At 56.2% G+C, this 23,718-nt stretch overlaps 1 protein-coding gene across 1 annotated transcript in view; it reads right to left on the reverse strand.

The window, feature by feature from the left end:
- Positions 1–10,810, reverse strand: part of FAAH2 (fatty acid amide hydrolase 2) — a 19,028-nt gene extending 8,218 nt beyond the window's left edge. Inside the window, exons 1-2 of the mRNA XM_010567113.1 lie at positions 10,636–10,810; positions 219–319 (exon numbers count right to left, since the gene is read on the reverse strand). Of these exons, the coding sequence (XP_010565415.1) occupies positions 219–319; positions 10,636–10,810 (276 nt within the window). The remainder of the gene's footprint in view (positions 1–218; positions 320–10,635) is intronic.
- Between the last annotated feature and the right edge of the window lie 12,908 nt (positions 10,811–23,718).

Below are 23,718 nucleotides of genomic sequence, written 5' to 3' on the forward strand. Positions count from 1 at the left end.
CAGGCGCGCGACAGCAGCCGCAGCAGCAGCGCCAGGCAGCGCTCCGCGCGCGACAGCGCCATGCCCGCCCGCTGTCCCGCCCCAAGACACACCCCCTCCGGGGGGGCGGAGCGCCGCTGCCGCGGAAGTGACGCCAGAGCGCCGCGCCGCCCGCGTTGCCGTAGCAACCGCCTTCCCGCGCTCCGCCGGCCTGTTCCCCGGCGGCGGCCGAGGCCTACCTTCGGCCTCGCTACGCGGTAGCAAGGCCGAGTTGCCGCCCGCCGGGGCTGCGAACGGCGGCTGCGGTGGTGTGGCCCGTGGAGAGTCGCCTCGTACCGCCCTGGGGGCGAAGGCAGCAGGTCCGGGGTAAACGCAGCGGCTCAGCTGCTGGTTGGCTAGAGATTACGAACGGGCTGGTGAGGGCAGGGAGTGCTGCTAACGTGGGTCTGGGGCAGCGTGATCCGTCTCTGTGGAAAAGCCTTCACCGAGAAGCTGCCTTGGGCAAGGTGCAGGAGGAGCCTGAGGGGCTGGGGCTGAACTGCAACATCCCTGAGCACAGCCACAACGCCTCTGGGTTGCTTGCGGGAGTGTCCCCTGCTGGGGGTGAGGAGGAGATGCTTCTGTTTTCTCCAGAGCTTGCCTGTCCGTGTCCAAAAGCCTGTCCTCGAGGCCTAGCTCTGAACGCGAGCACTCTGTCTGTAGGGTCTTACCAACCCACAGGACCTTAACACTGATCAGCGTAAAGTTGTCATCTAATTATACTGTTCCTTTGCCTTTTGAATACTGAGCTTCATTCTCAAGCTTTTCCCCTCATAAAAGACAACTGTTAACATACTTACATTCAAACAAGCACTGGGATTTTTCCGTCGCTCGATTACAGGAACTGGAAGAGCACTGAATAATCCTCAACCCTCAAGATGAAAGTTAAAAGAATCAGTAATGCTGGGGAAAAAAAAAATCATGTCTTTTAAAGCAAGTATTTAAGCAGAATCTAAGCAGGCCTTACTAGATCTCTTTCCTTCCACATAGTTGGCAATTAAATTATCAGTGAAAAGCAAGGGAGATGAGGGGATACATTTCTTGTGAAAATCTTTTATGACTGCAAAGTCAACAAGTCTGCATTTATTAAAATAACCTGCAGCATACACACCCTGGGAGGATATTGGGTTGACCTCTGTCCTGTAAAAACCTGCACTTGAACATAAAAAGAAAGTCATCTTGATAATAGTTCTTTTTTTACAAACTCTTATCAGAGACCTTTTTTCCCTGCCTAATGCAAATGGAGGAGAGCAGAGAAGGAAAGGGAAAGCTGCTTTCCCTGCTTGGAGTTAGTTTCCTTTGCCCTAGGAAAGCACAGAAAGCATCTCCATCCACTAGTGGGTTTAGTCACCAGGTACCTGCGAGGAGCTCAGAAAGACCCCTCCAGCTGTAAAAGGTGAGGGAGGCCTATACTCCGTCAAAGGCAAGGGAACCATTTGTCCTCTGCTGATTTTAACCACCCAGTTCCTCCTTTTTCCTTGGCAGGTCTGCCCTGACTGCTGCACTTGGTGCTTCCTCAGGCAGGCCAGCCTGTGTATGGCTGACAGCACAAAGGTGGCTTCAAAGCTGCTTTTTCCATTTCCCTGACATTGCTGGAACACCTGTGGCCTTATCTGGATCCTTATGTAGCCTTTGCCTTTCCCCCCACAACATCTAAGCACTTGGGCACACTCAGATTACAGCAGGTGCAGGGTGGAAATTTCTGTGTGCGTGCCCTAACCTTTCCTTGCACCTGTATCTCCGTGCAATTGCGGCTGGACAGAGCTGCAAAGTCACCTGCTTATAAGAAATTGTAAGTCGGGACTTCTTAAAACCTGGCTTGTGAAATCTTCTGGCAGCGTTGGCCATCGCATCTTCAGTTTGCCAGATCTGGAACTAGGGATGACAAGGCTTCCCCAAAGCTTAGGAGTGGCCTGGGTAAATCAGATGTCCTGCAGGTTTCTTCCAGAGCTAGAACGGTAAAATGTGTCCTCTGAGAGGAGGCAGGGAGAGAATGTCCCTCCTAAATGTAATCCCAGCACTGCTTTTGTCATTTTTTTCCTCAATCTCTGGTGGATTTGCCATTTTTTCCCCCTCAGGTCCTGCCCAAATGTTGGCAGAGAGGGGCATGAGCAAAACCACTTCTGTCCTGGGTCTCTGTTTCCTTTGCTGCTCAGGAGCTTTAGCAGAGATCTTCCCTAAGCAGCCCAGCTTTGGCGTCTTGTTTGCTGTGGAAAGTGTCTCCCTTAATCTTTGTCTTCCAACTTTCAAGAACAGAGGTTTGAAATTCATACCAGATCAGCTGCCACGTACTTGACATGAGCTCCCCACATCCCTGCTAATCACGCTGTATACCAGCACTGCCCCAGATAGCAGCTTGTGCTGTTTCTCATTAGGTCAAGCTGGTGAGCTTTCTGGGAGTCGAGCCAAAAGAACAGCTACCATAGTTCATGGTAGCTCAGTGGAGCTTCATTTCCATGAAAAATGGAAAAAATGGGATAGAAGGTGCTCTAGAAATAAAGCACTAAGATCTGGAAGCCTAAGCTCAAAATGCTTAAGACTGCTTTTCAATTACCAGAACCAGCCAAATAAGCAAACAACACCCCATGCCCACACTAAGAAGCCAGTTAATTCCCATCTGATTAAAAAACAAGCAGCCAAGAGCAAGGAATTTGGAAATACGCAATGAAGCTCACACATCCAAACCCGTCTCACTGCTTTATCCTAAGGCACACCAGCTGGTTAGAAGAAAAACATGATTCAGGGTCTTGCGCTCCTGGAATTTATGCCTGTCATTATCCCCAGTCATTTAATTATTACCAAAGGCTTAAAAAACCACAAGAGATTAGCAGGGATGTATGGAAAGTTGGAGTGGTTCTGCTTGCTGTATGTATGTGTGTTGTAACCACTAACTGGTCAGGAAACTATGGAACAGGCTCAGCAGCAGAGCTCGAGGCTGGTGGGAAGCAAAGAGGCGTATGCTGACCGACGATACTGTGTTCTGGTTGCCTTCAGTGAGCTCACCAAAGCTGTTCTGGATCTTTTCCCAAATGCAGAAGAAACACCTTTCAGGAAATTAAAAGGAGGAAAAGAGCCTGACAGCACAATTCTTTCCTTTGCAAAATGAGTCATTTAAAACTTACCCTTAAAATAAAGCTTCAGAAGAAAACTGGATTTTGTGTAGAATAGTGCTGGGGCAGCGGAAGAGGGAGGGGACATTTAAAGGTTCAGATTTAAACACAACAACTCAGATGCTTAATTCCCAGCTGATCCCAGAAAAAAACCCCCAAGTTTAAAGGCTCTGAGCCTGCTCTTAACCAGATCCACCACTGAGGGATGCTGTGTTCTGCGTTTCCATGAGCTGTCTTCTTGTGAGCTTGCCAGGGGCCAGGCCAGTGTTAATGTGGCTGCTGAGTACCCGTGTTGTAACACCTAGGGTTTGGAGAGAAAGGTCTCTGGCGTTGCCTTGCCTTGCTCTCAAGCAGCAATCACAGGCCCTGGCATTGCACAGGAAGGCACTCGAGGTCCCAGGTGCACACCGAAAGGCACCTGGAGAGCCCTGGGCTGCACAGAATGGCACTTAGAGGCTCCTTGGATGCATAGAGGGGCACCCACAGGCCCCTGGGCACTTCACCAGTTTCTGCAGCCCCCGGTGAAAGCAGTATCTGTCCAGCTGCTCCTGCTGCAGCTGCACATCCTCCTCCGGCTGGGCTGGGGTGTCTGGGGCTGTGCTGGACGGGACGGAGGGCTCCAAGGAAGGGGTTGGGTTTTCCTTCTTGCAAAACAAGGTCTAAAGTGAAGCAGCAGAGACTGACAGGTGCACGTGAGGCATTTATTGCTCTGTGTGATGGGAGCACCCGCTTCCTTCAAATGACCCTGACTTCCCTTAAGAAATGGGAGTGAAGGCACCCTGCTCCTTTTGGGAATCTTTGGGAAAGACCCTCCTGTGCCCTGTGAGGAATGAGTCTCCTGAGGAAGCAGGCAAGTGTTGGGATGGTGCCGGGAGACTGTTCCTGCTTGCCAGGTTGGATTTGTAACGCCCTCCTGAGATGTAGGATAGGTGCACCATGCACCTTCAGAGCAGTGAAATACCCTTCCTGGAGCTGTGGCCACATTTGGGGAAAACAACTGAAAAAGCCTGTTTAGAAGCCCTGCAGGCAGAAATGTCACCTGGAGCCTCCCTGGGCAGACCTCCCTGGCCAGGGCCAGTAGTGAGGGCAGGAGATGTGGGGCAGAGGAGAGAGGCAGCTGCCTGCCCTCTCCGGGGAGCATGGAGAAGACTTCGTGAAGTTTATTTAGGTGCTTTGCAAGCAAACATGTTTGATTAGTACTTTTGACACAGCTGTGTAGGTGCAGAGGGAAGCTGAGTTGTTTTCTCCACTTGCATTGCAGCCTCTCGTGGGGATGGAGTCGCTGGCAGTGTTTGGAGAAAGCCTCCCTGCATTTTGGGTGCTCTGCACCCTTGCCGACAGCTTCCCAGCCAAGCTCCCCCACATTTAGCAACTGGTGCATGTGGAGCAGGAACCACCATGTCCCCAGAGGGGTTACTGGGGATGAAGCCTGTGGAAAGGTCAGTCCAGACCTGTTTCTTGTGCCTGAGCTCAAATCCCTCTGTTGAGCAGCTGCTGGAGGAGACTGGGACTCGCAGTTGTGGCAGTGGAGAGCATACGTACTTGAAGAAGTACAGCAGGCAACAAACTTTCACCTGAAAGTTAGAAATCTCTTTGCAAATTGGGTGTGTTTGCCTACACACATAAATATTTGTAGGTATTTAAAAATATGTCTCTGCTGTCCCAGTGAGCAGGGCCAAGCATCACCCGGATGGGACATACAGCTCGTCAAACCCAGTGCTGGGAGCGCTGTGCTTGTGGTGGGTCAAAGCCGCAGTGGGCAGTGTGGCTGCAGCAAGGGCTTTGCCATGAAGTGCCTGGGATCCCATGTCCCAGCCTGGAGCATGTCCTGTGGTCAGGGTTTGTTGCTTACTGGTGCAAGGTTGACAATGTCAGTCCAGCCTTGCTAGAGAAATGCCATCTCCCTTCCAGGTGGGTTTTCTGTACTGGCTCCCTCCCTTGGGCTGCTCCCTGAAGTGCTGGCTGTGGCTTTAGAATTAAGGAAGAGGCAGATGTTTGCTTTGTGATTGGCCGTTTTATTCATGCTCTTTCATGCCATCATCTCTGCCATGTGGGGGAGGGTATCACTAGATCTGGGACAGCGCTACCCTGCAAACTGGCCAATACTGGTAGATGAAATGCTGGCTCAGTCTCTTCAATCAGATCTGGGGAGCCCGGCTGGGCACAGGGGGAGAACAGTCCCTGGGAAGAGGGCCTGAAGGAGTTAGTTGTATTGCCTGGCCGGTGGGGACAGTGGGGATGGGGGCCAGGCTGGGTGAGCTCCGCAGCCTGGCTTGTCCCTCTGTCCTGGCTGCCTCAGGCTGCCTCAGAGCCTCCTGAGGAGGCATCGGGGCCACTGCAGCTCCCTGGCATGCGGGGCAGAGGCATTTCATCCTGCACTGTGCCCCGGGGTAGCCGGGGAGCAGGGCTGGTGCTCACTGCAGAGGTCTGGCTTTGGGTGCTCTGCTATCAACAGTAAAGTTCTCGAGGACTCGGTTATTGCTTCTGGGGTGAGTCGGGGGGCATGATGGCTCCATGGCCACCTGTGTCCCACTGCTGACCCTCTTCCCTGTGTGACTGGCCTTGCGTGGGACCTGAGCATCCCATTCCTAGAGGCGCAGGAGGACCTGGAGGGAATCCCATGCTGCCTGTCTGGGAACACGGTGATCCTGGGAGTGTCTGGAAGGACCCCATCAGTGACACATTTGGTGGGGGGCTGTTTTCGGGGCCATGCAATGGGTGCAGGGTGCTGCTCTGCAGAGGCAGTGGCTGGAGTGCTTTCTCCTCACAGGAACAGCCACCTGGCTTGGACTTTTATCTGTGCGCTTGGACTTGATCTGTGCAGGAGCACAGATAAACCTGAGCTCCAGCATGGGGCAGCCCTTGGGGACATCTCATTTGCTCCCTGAGATGGTCTGGGAACCTGTGCCCCTTTGCTAAAGCTGTGGGCGTGAGCGGGTGCCGGTGCTTGCCCTGCAGTCCCCACGAGGTGAAGTTTTGCCATCAACACCCTGCGCTTTAAGGTGATGTTGGGAGCTTTCAGCAGGCCTGGCTGTCACTGAACCGCTGTCAGGTCCCGGTGGGGACGGTGCTGCCCCAGTTAGCCATGGCCCTGCTGTCAGTGTGAGGAGGGAAGCCCCGGGCTTGGCTGGCATTGGGCTCTGGGGGTGCTGGAGTTGTGGGCACAGGGACACCATTTCCAATTTCAGTTAGAGATACAGAGAGTTGCTTTTTGACCCCTGAGACCCCGTCTGAAGGATCTGATGGAGCAGGGAGTGGGTTTCAGCTTTGTCTCCCCCCAGGGGCTGCCGCAGAAGCGGGGGGCTGCGTCTGCTGGCTAGCTCGGATCCCCGCAGCCCTCACCAGGAGCTGCGCCCAGGAGGAGCCGAGCGGCAGCCAGGCATGGCAGCACGTGACGGGCTGCTTTTCTTCTTGGAAATAAAAACTGGAGCAAGCCACAATTGAGACAAGGCGATATTTGATTTATTCACTGCATTGTTTATTTAACTGCTGCTAACAGCTCTCAGAAAGAGGCATCCTCCCTTTTGCTCCCCAAGTCCTTGCCTTCTCCTGCAGCAAAGTCTTGCTAGCTACCAGGCTGTCAGGTTATCCAGTTCGCCCCTCCAACGGGCCCCAGCAGGTCCCCCAGATGTGTGTCGATCATGTGATTCCTGCAGGAAAACCCCATGATGACCCACCAGGCCCGAGTAGTGGGGTCCCAGCTGCCAGGCATGGCTGGCGCCTCCTTCTCACAATTTGGTTGAGGCTCAGGATGGGTGCAGGTCTGCCCGGTTATGGGGCAGGCTGTTGCTATGGGGCACGGTGTTGGCGACTGGCATTCCGCTGCCTGTTGTGGGAGTCCTCTTTGCAGAGGTGCTCCCCTGGGACTGAGCTGGCGCTGCAGAGGTCTGGGTAAAATGCTGCTATGGGGCCACCCCCTGCAAACCCACTGGCAGAGCAGCCGTGGGTTTTGCAGCCAAAGCTTTCCCAGCCCAACCTCTGTCCCAGCAGGACTGCAGAAGGGCTGGACCAAACCAAGTCTTGCACAGCATGGCTGCCAGCGTGATTGTCCTTTTGGATGCGGCCGGGGCCACCGGCAGGCGGGGGACAACTTTCCTCTGGAGCAGAGCTGTGGGATGGGGAAGGCACGTGTTTTTGGGCTCCCTGTGCCCGCTGCCATCGCAGCAATGGTGCTGAGCACCCCGGGGCTGGGGCAGTGCCACGGGAGGTCGCTCTGCCACCGCTGTTTGGCGTCCCTGGCCCCTGCCCTGCAAGGCCGCAGCTGTTCTCGCTGCATGGAGCCAGAGTACGCTGTGTTCGCCCAGAGTCCTTGATTAAACAAAATGTTTATGCATGCCTCTGCTCCGACGAACATCTTGGCTGGCTTGTACGAAGCCTGCTCTCTGCTGCAGGTCCGGCTGCGCTGGGGCACGAGCCCCAGCTGCTGGAAGGTTTGGGGAAGGGTCTGTATGATGCTAACTTCAGGAGCCTGCTGGCCTTCTCCAGATGGTCCCCACTCCAGGACCCCCCTCCTCGGTCCCTGTGCCCCCAGCTCTCCTATGAGGGGCTTTGGCTGCTGGGGGAGATGGCTGCCCTGCAACCCTGTGGTGCCAAAGGGAGCTGCTGGCCCCTTTGAGGGGCTGCAGCAGGGGGGGCATGTTTGCTTCTTTAGCCCAGGGAGGGGTTGACACCCATCCCATGAACGCGCTACCCCTTTCCTACTTGAGCAGAGCTTAGGGGTGCATCTTGAGATTTCAGGAACAGCTAAGAAATTTCCTGGGCTCCAGGGTGTCTCCAGCAGTGCAGAACACCATTCCTGACACTGTCCCTTCTCAACACCCTCCTGGTGACCACCATGATCATGACCATGTAGAACACCATGGGCTAGGGTGGGCCATCTCCAGCACCAGCCAGGGCAATGGCAGGGCTAACTCTGGTTTCCAGGGCCGGCCTGCTTGCAGCTCCATGTCCCTTGTCCTGCTCAGCCAGCATCGTCCAGGATGTGCCCGCTTCCTTCCCTGCCCGAGGGGACTGTTTGTGCCAGTTCTGCACATCGAAGTTAATTGGGGACAGGCTGGCCCTGCTGGCCTGTGTCATCTCTCAAGCAGCATGCAACCGTCTGGTCCATGCCTCTGCACGGCAGCCCTCAGCCAGGTGTGCCATCATCATATTCATGCTGTTGCTCCTGCTGATACCTCCAAACCCCTCGGAGGGAGTGGCGTTACTCCCTCCCAAGCCATTTCCCCTAGGGGGAAGAAGCAGCACACCTTGGGCAAGGGGGGACCAGTGTATTCAGGTAATTTACAACCCTACCAGGTGAAACCAAAGCCAAGGAGAGGTGTTTGGATATTTACAGGGGGCTCTGGATGCAGATGTGACTCAGGGATGGATTCTGGAGCTGGAATCTGCTCTGTGGACCTGAGTTGAACAGTGCCTTGGAGACTGGCACTATCCCGTGTTTCTGTACATGCTAAGGGTGTGCTGGGAGAGTCGCAGGAAATGGAGCATCCCAGTGAGCAGAGTTTAACAGCCTAATAACACAGCTAGGGATGGGCAGGCAAGCAGGCTGGAAGAAACTGGTGAGATTGGTGCTAAACTCTCAATCTTTTGACAGGTAGCTGGATGATGGGTACCTAGCAAGAGAGACCAGCCCTGTGTGTTAGCCAGCCCTGTGAGGAGTGTGGAGGAGGGGTCTGCAGGGCTGAGATAGGGCCAACAGCAAAGATCAGAGCTCAGTACCTTGAATTCAAGAGACCAGAAAGAAGAAAATGCTGACGGCCATCAGGCGCTGATGGCCACTTAGATGATGATGGCCCTGCACTGGACTCCCAGCCATGACTCGCTGCCCTGGGCAGGCTGCAGGACTGTTTTCCAAGAGCACCAGCTTTCAGCAGAGCTGGTTGCCCAAGCGGCTTGCATGCCCCTGCCAAGCCATGTGCCATGGCCCTTGCGAAATGGTGTTGATAAACACTCTGGGGCATGCCAAGTCCTGTGAGACGACAGCTGATGTGCTTGGGCTTCAGGGAGTGTCCGCATGGTGAGAGGAATTTTCCACTCTTCTCTGGTAAGCATGTCTGACCCCACGGAGGGACTGTCCCCAGCAAGGCAAAAACTTACTTGCTGATGGCCCAGCTGCCCCTGTCTGGCCCTATAAACCCTGCCATGCAAGGGCTGTCCTAGGCACAAGTCAAGGCAAGGAGTAGTTGGGTAGCCTGGGGCATGGTGGCACCCTACAGGGCTGGGCTGGGGTGCCACTATCCCCAAGGTGACCCAACCAGCCCCATCTCACCATGGGGCCGTTCTTGTGTCCTGGCGATGAACTACCCATTATCTTTCCCTTTCCAAGCGCGTGGGGCAAGTTTAGGTGAGACCTGTGCTGGTCGGGTCCCTGTCCCAAGGACTTGCCTTGCAGCAATGTTGGTCCTGTTTGCATGTGTCCTGGAGGGCACAGGGTGACCCTTGCCAGGGCCCTCCAGGTTTTTGGGACAGCTCTACCCTGCTGTGTCTTCTGGCATATTGGAAACGTCTCAAAGACCAGCAGGTTTGTAGCATGAAAAGGGCGTGCTCCATCACATGCTGGCTGATGTATGGTAATTAGCATGCTAAAAAACGGTTTAATTTGACCAGCTAAAGTCGTGGAGCTGCAGCTCGCTTCATCTGCCCTGCAGTCCCACTGTGCTCTCAACAGACACATATAAAGCTCTCAGTAAATGAAGGCTGAGCTTTCTCCAGGGTCCAGTCCAGTACTGGGGAGGGTTGTGCCAGGTGGTGCAGATTTGGCTGGTGTGCCCATGCGCAGTGCCATGCGTGTCCCTGGGCAACTCCTCTCCCCCATCACAGCCTGGCATGTGCTGCACCCCACAGTCCCGGCACCTGCAGGGGATGGGTATTTCAAACCCTGGCATCACACATGGCTTTCCACGAAGTGTCCCCAAGGGGCCAGGACCTTGCTGATGAAGGAGGAGTGTAAAGGGTATTTGGAAAGCCTGCGGGTCCCTGCGGATAGCCGCGAGCAAGCATGGCATCCACAGCTGCCTGGACAACAGGAAAATCCAGTTATTTGGGGCAACATTTGTAAATCGTCAGCAGCTGATGTCTGGCACAACACGACCCTTTCCAAAGGCCTTCTTCCCCACACCCTCCTGTGGGAAGCCACCAGCATGAGGATGCACATGAATTCAGGACAGCTGGGGTGCCCTGTGCTCCCAGTAGCAGCAAGCCCTAGAGCAGTGTAGGGCTCTCCTCCCTGTGTCTCCTAGGCCACTTTTGGGACACTGCTGCAATATGTTTTCCAGTGCTTTGGCCAGTTTGATTTAAAGTGACCAAAGTGACAGAGATCCTGGCCATTCCCTTAAAGTATTTCAGAGCCTGATGTGAAGCCCTTGTGTTTGCTGCTGGGCTCTGTCGGCACTGCTTGGTTTGCTGCAGATGCGGCACAGGGAGTTAACACTTGGGTGATTGATGTGTGTGGGTGATTGGTATTTGTTGCTACATGAAACTGTCCCATGGAGGCTTTTCTCTCAGGTACCGGGGTGGGGGATGCGCTCCCATTCAGCAGGCTGCAGGATGACCTTGTGCTTCTGGGTTGCAGCGACAGCCTCGCAGGAGCTGTAGATCTGCTTGGTCAGGGCCGGAGGTTTCCTCAGAGACTCATTGCTGCAGCCGACACCTGCCTGGGAAAGGCATAGCTTGAGTTCCTCCATCAACCGGCAAAGGATCCAAACATCAGCAAGTGCCTGGAGAGAGAAAACATGGGGGAAATCACAGGTCTCCTGTCATGGACAGGTCACTGGGGGTGAGGGCTCTGGGAGGACTCTGCTTCCTCCCTTTTTTTCTTCCCTTCCTCCTTCCTTCCCCCCCTCCCTCTCTCCTTCCTTCGTTCCTTCTGGTCTCCCTCTCACTTTCACTCCTTCTCTTTCACTTCCTCTTTCTGTTTCTTTTTCTGTTTCCTCCCTTTTTTCCTTTCTTTTGCTGCCTCCTGGACATGCCCCTACTGCCACCCTGGTGCCCCTGTGCCCATCCCTCTGGCATTTGGGCTGGCAGTGGCAGAGCTGCAGAGATGGCGTGACACCCGTGCCTGTGGGGAGTCCTCCAGCAAAGCCCTAGTGCATGAAAGGGACCCGTGCCTAGGGCAAACACCATCACCCTATTGGCTGGGGTGGCCATTCTCCCCATGTCCCCTGTCATCGGGGCTGAGGTCCCTGCATGTGGTGGACAAGGTGGGCAGGGAGCAGATGTGCTTTGCTGGGAAGGCACCACTAATATGTCATCTATATATAACTGTATGCACCATGCGTTGTGGCTGTGCTGACCTAAGAACACAGGCAGATCATGGTTTTAATGTAGAGTAATTGCTGTTGTTACCGAGGTGGTATTATGGGGGAATGAGTCAAGCTTTGGGCACACTACCTCCTCTCCTGTGTTTTGCCTACGGGGTGTCCTGTGGCCCATGTGCAGTGGAGGTGGGACAGCATGGCAAGTCCCTGCTGGCAAAGGCAGGCATGGAGGCAGATCTGGCTTCCATCAAGGGTGTCTGGCAGGGCAGGAGGAGCCTTTTGTGCTCCCTTTCTCCCTGTCTTGGCTCGGACCATCTGCTCTTCCTGCAAGCTAGAGCCACCCTGGGGCTGCTCCCCTCTGCGTTACCCATGGCAGTGTTGGCAGAGCTGAGACGGTATCTTCGCTGTGTCCTCAGGAGGTAGTGGAGGAGGAAGGAAGATTTCCTTTGCTTCTGTGCAAAAAAAAGACTGGCAATCCCCCAAAGCCAGATTTTCCCACCAGGTAGAAACAATTCCCAATTCACAGGTTTCCCCCAGGGCTCCCTTGTGCTCAGGTGCCATCACCTAGAACTGCCTTGGCAGGGCACACACCTATTGCTCGCTCCGTATCTCACCCACAGGATGAATGAAAATGTTTAACTGGAGTTTTACTGCACGGTCAAGTGACTGCTGTAGTTACAGGACCCAGCCAGTGTCACCGCTGCTCACAGCCCAGGGTTGCTTATATCGTTTTGTACCTGGTTGTTCCCCCCGCACCACATGTGATGGCTGTGCTGGCCCAGCCGGGCACTGCTATGACAGAGCAGCACCGCCGCTTACTCTGACACTGGTGGCAGATCAGGCTTCCCCATCCTTTACCAAGTCATTGCAGGCTCAAGGCTGGTGGGTGCTGGATCAGGGCATGGTGGGAGTCAGACCCTTGCCAAGACAGCAGCAGGGTGATGGGATGCACTCCCCGGGAAGGGGCACGTGCTGGGGCCTGATGCTGTGCGGGGAACCCGGTCTTTGGATGGAGATGGGGGCAAGAGAAAAGGGGAACGTGTGGTTTGCTCATGGCAGCAGATAGCTGGGAACAGAGGAGAGGCTACTTTCTCCTCTTGACCCTGGCTCCTGGCGTCGCAGCTTGTGCATGCAGGCAGAGGCAAGGGCAGGCAGCGGGGCACTCAGTCCTTGCATGTTCTCCACTGGGGAGAGACAGAGCTTGGGCAAAAGGCATCAGAAGAGGCAGCGAGCCCCGTCCTGCCCCCGGATGCTTGGGACATGGTGTTCTCTCCGAGCAATGATAAGGACAATCAATAATAAAAACAGGCAGCTGGGATGCAAGCCCGGCCTCCAGCCAGCGACCTTCAGGAGCTGGGTTACTGGAGCAAGCGCAGGCGTTCTTGGCAGTGGTGAGAGCAGCGCCTTGTCGGGAGCAAGCGGAGGGTAAACACTGCTGCTGGACGCGCGCGGTGGAGCGTGCGGTGAGCACTGCCCGAGTGTGTGGCTGGCAGCCCCACGGCACACGCCCCCCCCGGGGGCGCAGCCCTTCACACCTTCAGGTAACTGCCCTTGCGCAGGCGCCGCTGCAGTGGCTCATGCACATGCACGCACACCCTTCGCACCTCGATAAAGAGCTGGGACAGTAACGAAGCTCCCACAGGCACAGAGGGATGCGTGTGCTCGTTACCCCGCTAACAGCGCCGGCGAGGAGGCAGGCAGTGCCCTGTGCACATGCGCACGGGGGGGAGGCAGGGCCAGCCAAGCCTCTGGAGTAACCCTGAGCACTTACATAACAACCTGCATTTACAAACTGCTGCACAAACATGACCCACTCGCTGAGATCACAGCCGATCTCAGCAAGATCCTGATAATAAAAAAAAAAAACCCAAAAACAAAAAACCCCAACCCAGCTCCTGGACGCAGCTGGTCGGGACTGTTTGGGTCTTGTGACGTGGGGAGGTTCGCAACGCCCTGGCTGAGCAGTGGTGGTGGGGCTTCAGCTCTGCGTAAGAGCCTGGAAGGTTCGAGCTGGCTGAAGGCCGATGTGGGCGTCTGTCCTGCAGCAAGTTCTGGCTCTTTCTGAGCTTCTCAGAGCTGCAACAAAGCTCACGGTTTTGCAGTTTTCTAGGGGAAAAAGGGCTGTGGGGCCACACACTACCACTTCCTCCTCCTGCCTCAGGAGGAGAGAGTCCTGACCCAGCCCCACTGTGATGAAATGGTCTTTTTTGGGGGGTTGCAATCAGAGGACCCCAGCCTCAGGCCGGACTCTCACTGCCTGATGAAGATAGCGGCTGTTTCTTTCTTTGCCACCCAAAGAGCGCTTCCTTCTCTTGAGCACGGCAAGGGGTTCGGGATGTGCTATTTCATGTTGTGTCCTCTGTTTTGGGGACAGGGCAGCATCACCCCCACCAGTGGAGAGGCTCCAGCCATGGTATTGGTACACCACAACGCTGATGGGCACCATGTCTCTCACAGTCTTCTGTCCCACTTAGGGTGCCATGGGGCTGGTCCTTATCCCAAGCCTGAATATGACACTGGCTGACCCCAGCTCTGCTGGACCCATCTGGCGGTTCCTGTGCTGCCACAATGTTTGACCCTCTCTGGGCATCCTAAGCCCTGTACCTCTTCCCAGGTCCTGTCCCATCAGCTTCCCTCGAGCAGAAGTCCCTCCCTGTGCCTCCGCACACCCACCTTGCCCCAGGCTGCAGCAGGACCTCCAGCCCTGCTGGCACCACGTGGAGGGTCTCCCTTGGTTGGGCTTTGGAGAGGCGAAAGCTGTTGCTGGCACAGCTGGGAAGATGTGGGCATCACGGCTCCCTCGGGGGAAGGCCGACTCTTGCATGCCATGGCTGCATGTGAGAAGAGGAGCTTGCTCTTGCGTGCAGCAAGGGCAGCTGGTGCTCCAAGGCACGTGCTTTCCCCATCCGGTTCGGGAAGCCCTTCTCCTTCCCGGCACCTCCCGCCCTGCGTATCTCTGCTCTTCCTCTGGGCACGCGAAGCAAGCCACCTGCTCCAGCCCTTTGAAAGTGTCTGCGGCAAAGACCCATCGAGAAAAGCCTAAAAATATCCTAGGAATAGCAGAGGAGAAAAAAATAAAAGGGCTCTTTATCGCTCAGCAAACAGCAGAACCAGTCGCTGCATGGCAGAAATAAGAGAGGAACTGGGAGTTAAAAATAACATCCGCTCGCAGGGAGCCAGCCCGGGCCACTGAGTTCCCAGCTCTTCTCCAGGCAGCCTGCCTACGCGGGCAGACTGCGTTCGTGAGAACCGTGCTCCTGCACTGTGTCCGAACACCGCGCCCCGCTGAGCTCCCATCTGGGGGAGCACAGGGACCTGTCCCAGTGTCAGCTGGATGCTCTCCATTGCTCCGAGGACAGCTGCCCGTGCCCCCGGGGAGCCGTTCCCCTGCAGAGAGCAGTGGGATGGACTTAGTCCCAATACACCAGGTACACTCGGTACTACTGAACGCGAGCTTGGGCTGCTGGGTTTCCAGCTGGCACGGAGAGCAGGGACGTGGCTGGGGAAGCCTGGGAGAAGCCATCGGAGTGAGAGGAGCCAGGCTGTGCATGTCCCCTTCCAGGGCCTGTCCCAGCTGCCGGACAGCTTGCAGGATCCTTGTGTAGCAATAATGGGAACAGCCTGTTCACCGCTATGGCACCCTGAGTCTAACGTAGAGGATCTGGTGCTGCCTTGTGAGGTTTTGTTGCAGGAATGGGAAACTTTTCACAGCAACTGGGGGAACCAGCCCCTTGCAGCCCATTCATAGCCAGCAGGTGTGCAGCCTTTTTGGATGCCTGTGGCTGGAGGTGCTGGAGACAATCAGAAAGTAGAGTTATATAAAGGCTCATTTACAGAGTTCGGTCAAGTGGATCCAGCAAATGCCCAGCACATCCTGACCCTCCTGCAGCATGCAAAGGCCAGCTCCCTGGAGCAGGGAGCAGCCTGCTTAAGGTGGCCAAAGCTTTGCTGGGCCCTCCCTGCCATGGAGAGCAGCGATGCCAAGTGCTCCTGATCTCAGGAGTCTCTCCTCTGCTTGACCTCAAATGCACCTGCAGGCTGGGAGCAGCAGAGGAGGCTCCTGGCAAGCCCAGCTGCAGCAACGACACGTTATCTCGCTGTCCATGCCATTGCTTTGCTCCTCGCAGGGAGCAACACAGCATGCAAAGTGGTGAATAAATACCCTGGGCTCTGTTCCTCATCTCTCGACACGACGGCAACTGCATCCCTCAGGGGGACCGCCGTTTCTGATGTCCACACTGAGGATGTCCTGCCTATGGGAAGCTCTTCCCGAGCCTGCACGCAGCAGTCTGGGCAGCTCTGCCTTCCCACAGCCAGGACAGCCCAAAGGACTGTGCATTTCGGCTTCCTCTTTTGAGGAGCCTCGTAGCTGGGAGCAAGGGGACTTGAGGCTGAAGAAACGGACTCCACAGGAGACTAACCTCACCGCTTTTAAATCCTGCAGGCTAGATTTTTATTCCTGCCTTATGCTAGTTCAGCATCTGGCCCGTTCCTCTTGTCTCCCTGCCAGGGTCTCTTGAGGAGCTGGTGGAAGTCACGAGCGAGCAGATAGCATCACGCGGTTTCTGCCGCGCTGGGCCAGGAGCATGCAAGAGCGGATGCAGGGTGTGCTGCTGGCACAGGGGAATGCAAAGCAGTGCTGGAGCCCGAGTTTGTCTCCAGAGCTGAAGCCCGAACCTGCCCTTGTCTCAGGCAGGTTGAAAACAAGTCTGCCCTGAGACCACATGAAAGCACATGAGCCTGTAGCTTTCTTGCCGTCTCTGATCTTGCTTGTTCCCCAACAAGCTTGGTGCAGAGCTGTTGAGGTTGCGTAGTTCCCCAGGACACCCTGTCCTAGGTGAAGGCAAACCATACCGGCTGCCACAGAGCCTGCCCTCAACTTTAAAACCCTGCTGGGACATGTCCCACCCCATTTTCCTCCATTGCCTGAGCTATCCATGGGGCTTCCTTTGTCATCCCCCCAGGCTCTCCCCAGGCCCTGCCCATGGCGAGGTTGGTGGGCAGCAGGAGTGGTGCGTTGCTGGAACATGGTGGCTCCCACACCGGATGCGGAGAGCGGGTGTTGTGCCAGCCCTGGGATGGTTTTTAGGACCACAGTTTCCCAGGTTGGTGGGCACCAAAGGGAGGAAGAAGACTTGCAAAACCAAATCGTTTTCCCAGGACTCACAGGGCTGCCTCTGGCCAGGCCACAAGCTCCCCACGCGGATGGCCAAGTGCCATGGGGCAGGAAAGCATGCTGCCTGCCCTGTGTGCCCCCTGCCTGGGCCACTGTCCCCTCCCTGCTCTGCTTTGCGCATGGTGACCGCAGCCTGAGTCAAGGCATGATGCCCGGTCACGCTGCAGCAACCCTCCAGCCTCCCGGCTCTCCAGCCACCATGGCACACAGTGTCACCAAAGCAGGTGAAGCTCGGGAGGGCTGTGGGTGCGTGGTCAGCCTTGCTTGTGCCCTCAGCTGGGTGAGCCCCAGCCTGAACAAGTCTACAGCATTCTCATCTCCACGTCCACTTGGCTTCTGCTCCATCCCTGCTTGTCCTCTCTCCTGCTCAGCTTTGCTGGCCTTCCTCTCCTTCCAGAGCAGCCATGTCACTGCTTTCCTTTCCCGCCTCACCCGTGCCAGCTCCCAGCTGGGGCTGCAGCACACCCTGCTCCTCACCTGCTGCTCAGTCCCAGCCTGGGGGTATTTCATCCCCAGTGGCCCAGTACTGGGAGAGGGGTCTTGACAGACTCCAGGGTGATGTGCCTGGCTCCTGGGCATCAGACACAGGATCAGGCCCTCACCACAACCCTTTGGACAGAGGCAAAGCCTGTGCTAGCGATTCAGCCTTGGCGCAACCTTGCCTTTGTCCCTATTGAGGTTGCTTGGAAGCTCCTAGTTGCTGCTGGGAACTGGGACCCTATGTCACTGGTTGTGATGCTCTGACAGCAGAAAGGAGATGTGTCGCAGCCCAGTAAGGGATGTTGGTACCCAGCTGTGGAAAAAAACCCTTCCCTTTGATCAAGTAGGAATGTTCCCCTTTGTGGGGTGGGCTTTGTGCCACCCGAGGGGATATTGGAGCTGTGGGTTCCAGTCCCGGTTCAGACCCGGGTGCCCAGCCTGTATGGCTGGGCAGCTCTGCTCCCAGTGCTACCATTGCCATCACTTCAGCTGGGTGCAAGGGAGCAGAGCAGCCTCGGACAGTCTCCCAGCATTGCTTATTTTCCCATCGTGGCAGAGACTTCTACGTGCCTCATGCCCTCACCTCCTGGTGGCTGGGAAACTGAGGCACAGCACCATGCCGTGCTGGAGAGTGACACCCTCTTCAGGCTCAGGTGCTCTGTGGACCCTCCTGGTCCCTGAGCGGGTGACACCTGAGCACCGCAGCCCCAGCAGTCCCTCCTTGCCTGGGAAAACGAGGCTGCCTCTACCTGGGAAAGGCACGGGCTGTCCAAAGGTAACCCAAACCCACTTCGCATTGCTGCCCTTGGGCAAAGCCGTGCCGGCATGCTTCCCAGCACACGGCTTGCCATGGCCTTGCTGTCCTCCGTTGTTCTCTGCCCCAGTTCACGGCAGCTACATGTAGGGCAGATAAGGGCTGTGCAGGGGGAGGACGTGCTGACGGGCTGCCCAGCCGTGTTTAACCCTTGCTCCTTCCCCTGCACAGCCGGCGATGCTGGGTGCAGGCTGTAGCCCAGGGGCAGCCCTGCTGCCCTGCCCATAGGGGTGCCCGGGCAGCACCCCTGAGCCCGCCGCTGGGCCCGGAGCATGGCCAGGAGGTGGCAGCAGCCCCTCACCGTGGTGCCAGGCCTGGGGTGCAGGGCTGAGACCCCTGCAAAGCAGCAGTCCCACTGCTCTGGTCCCTTCTCTGGCAGCGAAGAGGGTAGAGGGAGAAGAAAGCAGAGCTCTGCGCAGGGCTGCGAGGGCAGACAAGCTGGAGGGGGCTTCAGTGGCATGTTGTGGGATGAGGACCAGGGGACACAGCGGCTCTCTGCACGGCATCTCTGAGCGGGCACAGCTGGGCTGTGGTTTAAGCATCTTGCTGCTGGGCCCTGTGAGGCGTTGTGGTTTGAGGCAGCAGCATGTGGAAGTCGGAAAGAACAAACTGTTCAGCCGCCAGCCCTTCCAGGTTCTGCTTTCGAAGTTATCTAACAGCCCAAACAAACACAGAAAGCACTGGCTCAGCCACAGCTGGCTGGCCCAGGCCGGCAGCACAGGGCAGGCACAGCCCGTCCTGTTCCCATTCCTGCAGCCCAGCAAGCCGTGCTGGGTCACTGCTTGCTTCTGCTCTCTGCAGGGTGGGCAAGGGGCTCCGCTCCCCCATTCCCTACCGTGGCTATGCACCCCCTTCCAACACCACCCCAAATGCCACCTGGCACAGGGCAGCTTGCTGGGCATCCCTCTCCAATGATGGCTGGCAGTCACTTGTCCCTGCAGAGATGGACAACCTCCGTGGCTTGGGAGGGGTTCCCTTGCACTCTGCTCTGTCCTGCTTGGCCAACGGCAAATGGCACTGTGCTGATGCCATGTGTTGGGATGCAAGGGCAGGCTGGAAGGACTGACACAGAGATGCTGTGGCCAACCTACATGAAGAATGAGTGCGCTGACCTACCACCCCCGGGTGCTTCAGTGCAACCCATGGCTCTGGAGATGGGCACAGGCTGTTGGAGCCCGCAGCTGGGGGAGGACCCACGTGGTTCAGCCATGCATGGGGACAGTGATAAGCCTCCATGTCCCCAGAGAAGATCTGGGACCAAGAAGCTGCCAGCTTGAGGGATGCAGGAGATGACTGCAAATGGTGCAGAGAGGGGGCAGCTATGCCTGGAGCTGGGCAGCAGCAGAGAGCCCAGAGCAGGGTCCCACCAGCCTGTGGCAGAAAGGGGAAACTGTGGGCTGTAACCAGCTCTGAAAAACAAGGCTGTGTTGTGGTGTCTTGTCACAAGTGTTGAATTCACACGTGGGGGTGCAGGTGGGAGGGGGAAGTGGGAAAGGGGTGGGGAGCCCTGTTACGTAGAGTGAGTCCTCCAGTCTTCCTTCCTGTGGCCGCAGGCTGAGGGTATATAAACAGCTGAGCTATAATTATCTGGGGCTGGTGAGCAGCGAGCCCGAGCTCCTGGCTGCCACGGGCATGGCTGTGGGGCCGGCAGGCTCACAGCTCCCCAGGGCCGGCACCCACGGCCCAGGCACGCTGTGCTGCGCTGCTGGAGAGGAAGGTATGGCCCCTGGCTTGCTGCCTCTGCAACAGGAGGGAGGGGCTGTGGAGACCCCAAAGAGGGCACAGAGGTTGCATGGAAGGAAAAGTCCCTATGTAGGGGCCTGGAGGCTGCTGGATGATTCTCTGTGGGGCAGGAGGGCCCATCAGTTTACACCAGGCTGGGCCGGGACCAGTCCGCACCATTGTGCTTCCCATCCAAAATTACCACCATTTGTGAAAGGCTGGTACGGGGAGAAGGCACCTCTGTCTGCAGTCCTTTCTGTTTGCATTTTGACCATTTTGATCTGTCTTGCAAATGCTGCTCCTCTTCACAGGGAAGCCCCTTGTTCCTGATGCTCCTGGCAGGTACCTGCTGGGGAAATGAGGGAAGCACCAAAGATCCCGTCCCTCTCCCCAGCAAGCAAAAGAGTGTTCTTCTCCAGACCTCAGGTGGAACATCAAGAGGTCCCTCAGGCAGCTTGAATGAAAGCAGGAAATCATGTTTGGTTGGTTAAAAAGAGCCTTGAGGGGAATGCACCAGGGGCATGAGAGGAAGACCCCAGGGAGATGGGGTGCACCCTGCACCCCGGCCTGCTCAGATGCCACAAATGAACCTCTGGTTCAGACTGCACGGCCAGGCAGCTCCACCTGCTGCCATCTGCACCCATCCCACCTCCTCCAGGAGTTTTTTGTTGTAGGGCAGTTGTTCTCTCCATTGCACTAAGGAAATCCAGGATGCTCGATGTTTCAATGGACAAAATGGACACCTGAGAGTTTTACTGGACCTTGATCTTTATAAAATTTGGGCCAGAGGCACTCCAGGATGCATTCTGAAGGCACTAATGTCCATGAAAGTGCCCGGCATTTCTGGGTGCAGACAGATGTTTCCCCGACCACCCCAGCACATGTTAACCAAGGGTGGAAGGAGAGGAGAAGCAGCAGATAATGGTCAGGGCAAGGCTGGGAACTGTTGGGGGGATTGGGAAGGGTGAGAGGGTGTTTTGGCTGGCCCTTCTGTTGGAGAAGTGCTAGTACAGTAGCAAGACAGGGCAGAGAGGGAAGGACCAGAATAAGTTTGGAGATTGTCCCCTGGAGCAGACAGAGGTGCATGGTCCAGGGTGGATGGTGGCTGCGTCACTCTGGGGGCACATCTCGGCTTTCTGCGCCCACGTGTGGGTCACATTGGGCCAGGCCAGGCTGAGATAGCTCTAGTTTGGGCTGGGATTTCTGCAGCTAATGGGAAACAGTGAGCTGGGAATGAGGAACTAAGACATGGCACGAAGACACCCGGTCATTGCAAAACACTTAGCCAAGGGCTGGCTCTAAGATGTGGTAAGTGCTTGGGGTTAGTTTGTGCTTAAAATTTCCAGCTCCTCCAGCCTCCTTGCTCTCAGATGAGCACAGTGTTTGCTTTCACTTCCCTGCCTGGTCTCCAAGACAGACAAACGCTGGGAACTTTCCACATCCAAAACAACAAAAACAAAAGACACGCAAGAGAAAACAACGTTCAGAGTTGGAAGTAAAGAAGGAATTAATCATTTCCTACCCAAAAACAAACCACACTTGGCAGGCAGCAGGGTAGGGAAGGGAAACAGCCACCTGAAAAGGCTGAACTGGTCACAAAACAGGTCCTGGTGGCCCAGCTGGGCTGCCCAGCTTGGGGCAGGTGATCTCTCTGGTCACCCCATGAAGCCCAAAGGCTGGGCTGCCAACCGCAGGGAGATGTTCTGGGGTATTTTAGGGCACTTTGGAGCAGGCCGTTAGCTCTTGAAGAGCTCAACATTTGGTGAGCACAGAGCTGGAGGTTGCGGATGAGGAGGTGTCAGGTTGTGGCTCCAGTGTCGGCGGTTGCTTGTCACAAGGAGGCAAGCTGGGTCAGGCATGGGCACAGCTCCGCACGGGGTATGAGGATGTGCTTGATGCCATAGCCTGGGGTGGTTTGAGCTGGTTCTGGCCACCCTTGAGTCAGATCCTCTGTCCTCTGGCTAGGGATTCCTGGCCTCCAGTGCTGGTTTGAGCTATTTGCATCTCACGCAGGTTTTTCAGCCTGAGCCCAGTGCTGCGGCACAGGAGATCCTTGCTGTCTTCCAGGAGCTCAGTAGGGTTGGCAGGTCTCAGCGCCCCTGTCCTCATGCCACTTCCCACCCTGCTGAGCACCGGCCGAGAAGAGCCTTCAGCCAGGGACAGCAAACCAGGGGTCCTGAGTGCTTTATCAGAGATATCAAATGGTGATGGCAGGGACACGTTTGATGACAGGACTCCAGCGGTTTGGCAGAGACCCCTTACCCTTGCAAGAGAGAAGGGAACACTATGCGCAGGCTCCAGTCTGAATGGCTGCAGGCACAGGCATGGTCTGTGCAGACGATTTGCAGCAGGTTCAGAGCAAGGAAGAGCTCCTGTCCTGGCGTGGTGGCCAAGTGCCTGGGAGGGCAGCGCAAGCTCCTGCTGAGCAGTTTGGGAAGCAAGCCAGCGCCTGCAGCCCCATCTCACCTGCCCCACTCCTCCTCTCCTGCGGGGAAGGGCAAACCCGGGATTAGCTGTTCCCAGCACATTCCAGGTATTTACCTCGTGGGACTCCTGCTCCAAAGACCTTTGCTGATGAAAGACACAGACCTAGAACAGGCGTTTGGCTGACGAAAGATGCAGTGGAAGTTGCCAGCAGAGCAAGTTCCCTGTGTACTTGCATCAGGCTCCCAGGTTTCACTGGGATGAGAGGCACAGTCAGCACCCTGTGCCCTGCAAATCTCTTGTTTGTCTCATGGACGTCCTGTCCCAGAAAGAGATGAGGGAGCTGCCACTGCTGTCTGGTCCTGCTGGGAAGACCGGCAGGGGAGCTGGGGAGTATGGCTACATCTGCATGGGTACCCTAGACACAGCTTGTTTTCTTTGGTCCTCTTCCCCACTCGGCTGCCCTGGTGACAGCTGGAGCAGGGACGGGTTTTGGCCCAGGTCTGATGCAGAACCTGTGGCTGGAGGGTGAGGGGTGAGCAAGAGGGGAGGATGCTGAAGCTGGTATGGGAGGTAGTGTGGCTCTGCAGGTCTGAGGGGTACCATGCTGCAGGCAGAGGCAACACCCTGCAGCACCAGCACTAGTTCACGTGTCCAGGTGGACACCTACCTACACAGGTTGACCAAGGACTTCTCTTCCATGGGCACAAGCAGAGGGTGAAACTCTCCCACTGCAGTGGCGTAATCCTGAAATCACACCTGAAGACGTTTGTCCAGACTCAATTTTGCAATCTGACTCATAGTTTGGGGGATAAAATTGCTTTAATTTTGGAACACACCATGCCCACAGGGTGCTTTTCTGAAGCAGCTCTGGTGGTGAGCATTCCTTGTCAACAAGCCCTGCAGTTATAAAACATTCCCAAAAGAGCAGCAGAGCCTGCTGGGTGTTTGCCGAGCGGCCGGGAGTGCATTGGGTGTGCAGGCAGTCACGCTGGGCTCTGCATGCCTGTGACCCTGTGGCCCTGTGGTGTCTGTCCCCCCCCCACCTGCTCCCAGCACGATGTGCTGACCTCAGCCTTACATAAATCTCCTTGTGGAGCAACAGGGAAAAAGGAGAAATAGCAAAAACTGGACACTGGGCAAATTTTTTTACAGCATCTCCATCCAGCTTGGACCATGCAAGGAGGCTGGAGGGATCATTGCTTTCCCAGGCACCAGGCTGAGTGGTAAGGCTTATCCTGAGCCAGGACCATGTGTGGTGGGGTATTTTATGTAATCCAGAGCTGCAATGAAGCATTTGTCCTCTCCCCTGTCCTGCGGAGAGGACAGGTTGCCAGGGCAGAGGTGATCTCCTGTTTGTGTGGGCAGCGCTGGCTCTGGAGCATGGCACCGGCGCTGGGGACAGAGTGGGGACCCATAGGTGGTTTTGGCAGAGGGAATCCCGGCAAGTGTTTTACAGTCGTCATGTGACTGCCTTAGCCTTGGCTTAAGGGTGAGTTGTCTGCAACCCGGTAAGAAGAGCTTCCCCGATGAGACATCATCTCCTCCTCAAGAGCCTCCCCGTCCTGGTGCTGCAGGACCTGCCCATTTCATCCTCAACCAAAGCCCATCACAGAGGGGCTGGGCATGGGGTGAGCTGCCCCCAAAACCCAGCCCGCCTGGTTACAAAACCCAGCTCCGTGCCTTTCCTTCACTCATGGGTTATTTTCTCCCAGCACA

This window comes from Haliaeetus leucocephalus, unplaced genomic scaffold (assembly GCF_000737465.1).
Source record: "Haliaeetus leucocephalus isolate CR32 unplaced genomic scaffold, Haliaeetus_leucocephalus-4.0 Scaffold226, whole genome shotgun sequence".
Classification (NCBI taxonomy): Eukaryota; Metazoa; Chordata; class Aves; order Accipitriformes; family Accipitridae; genus Haliaeetus; species Haliaeetus leucocephalus.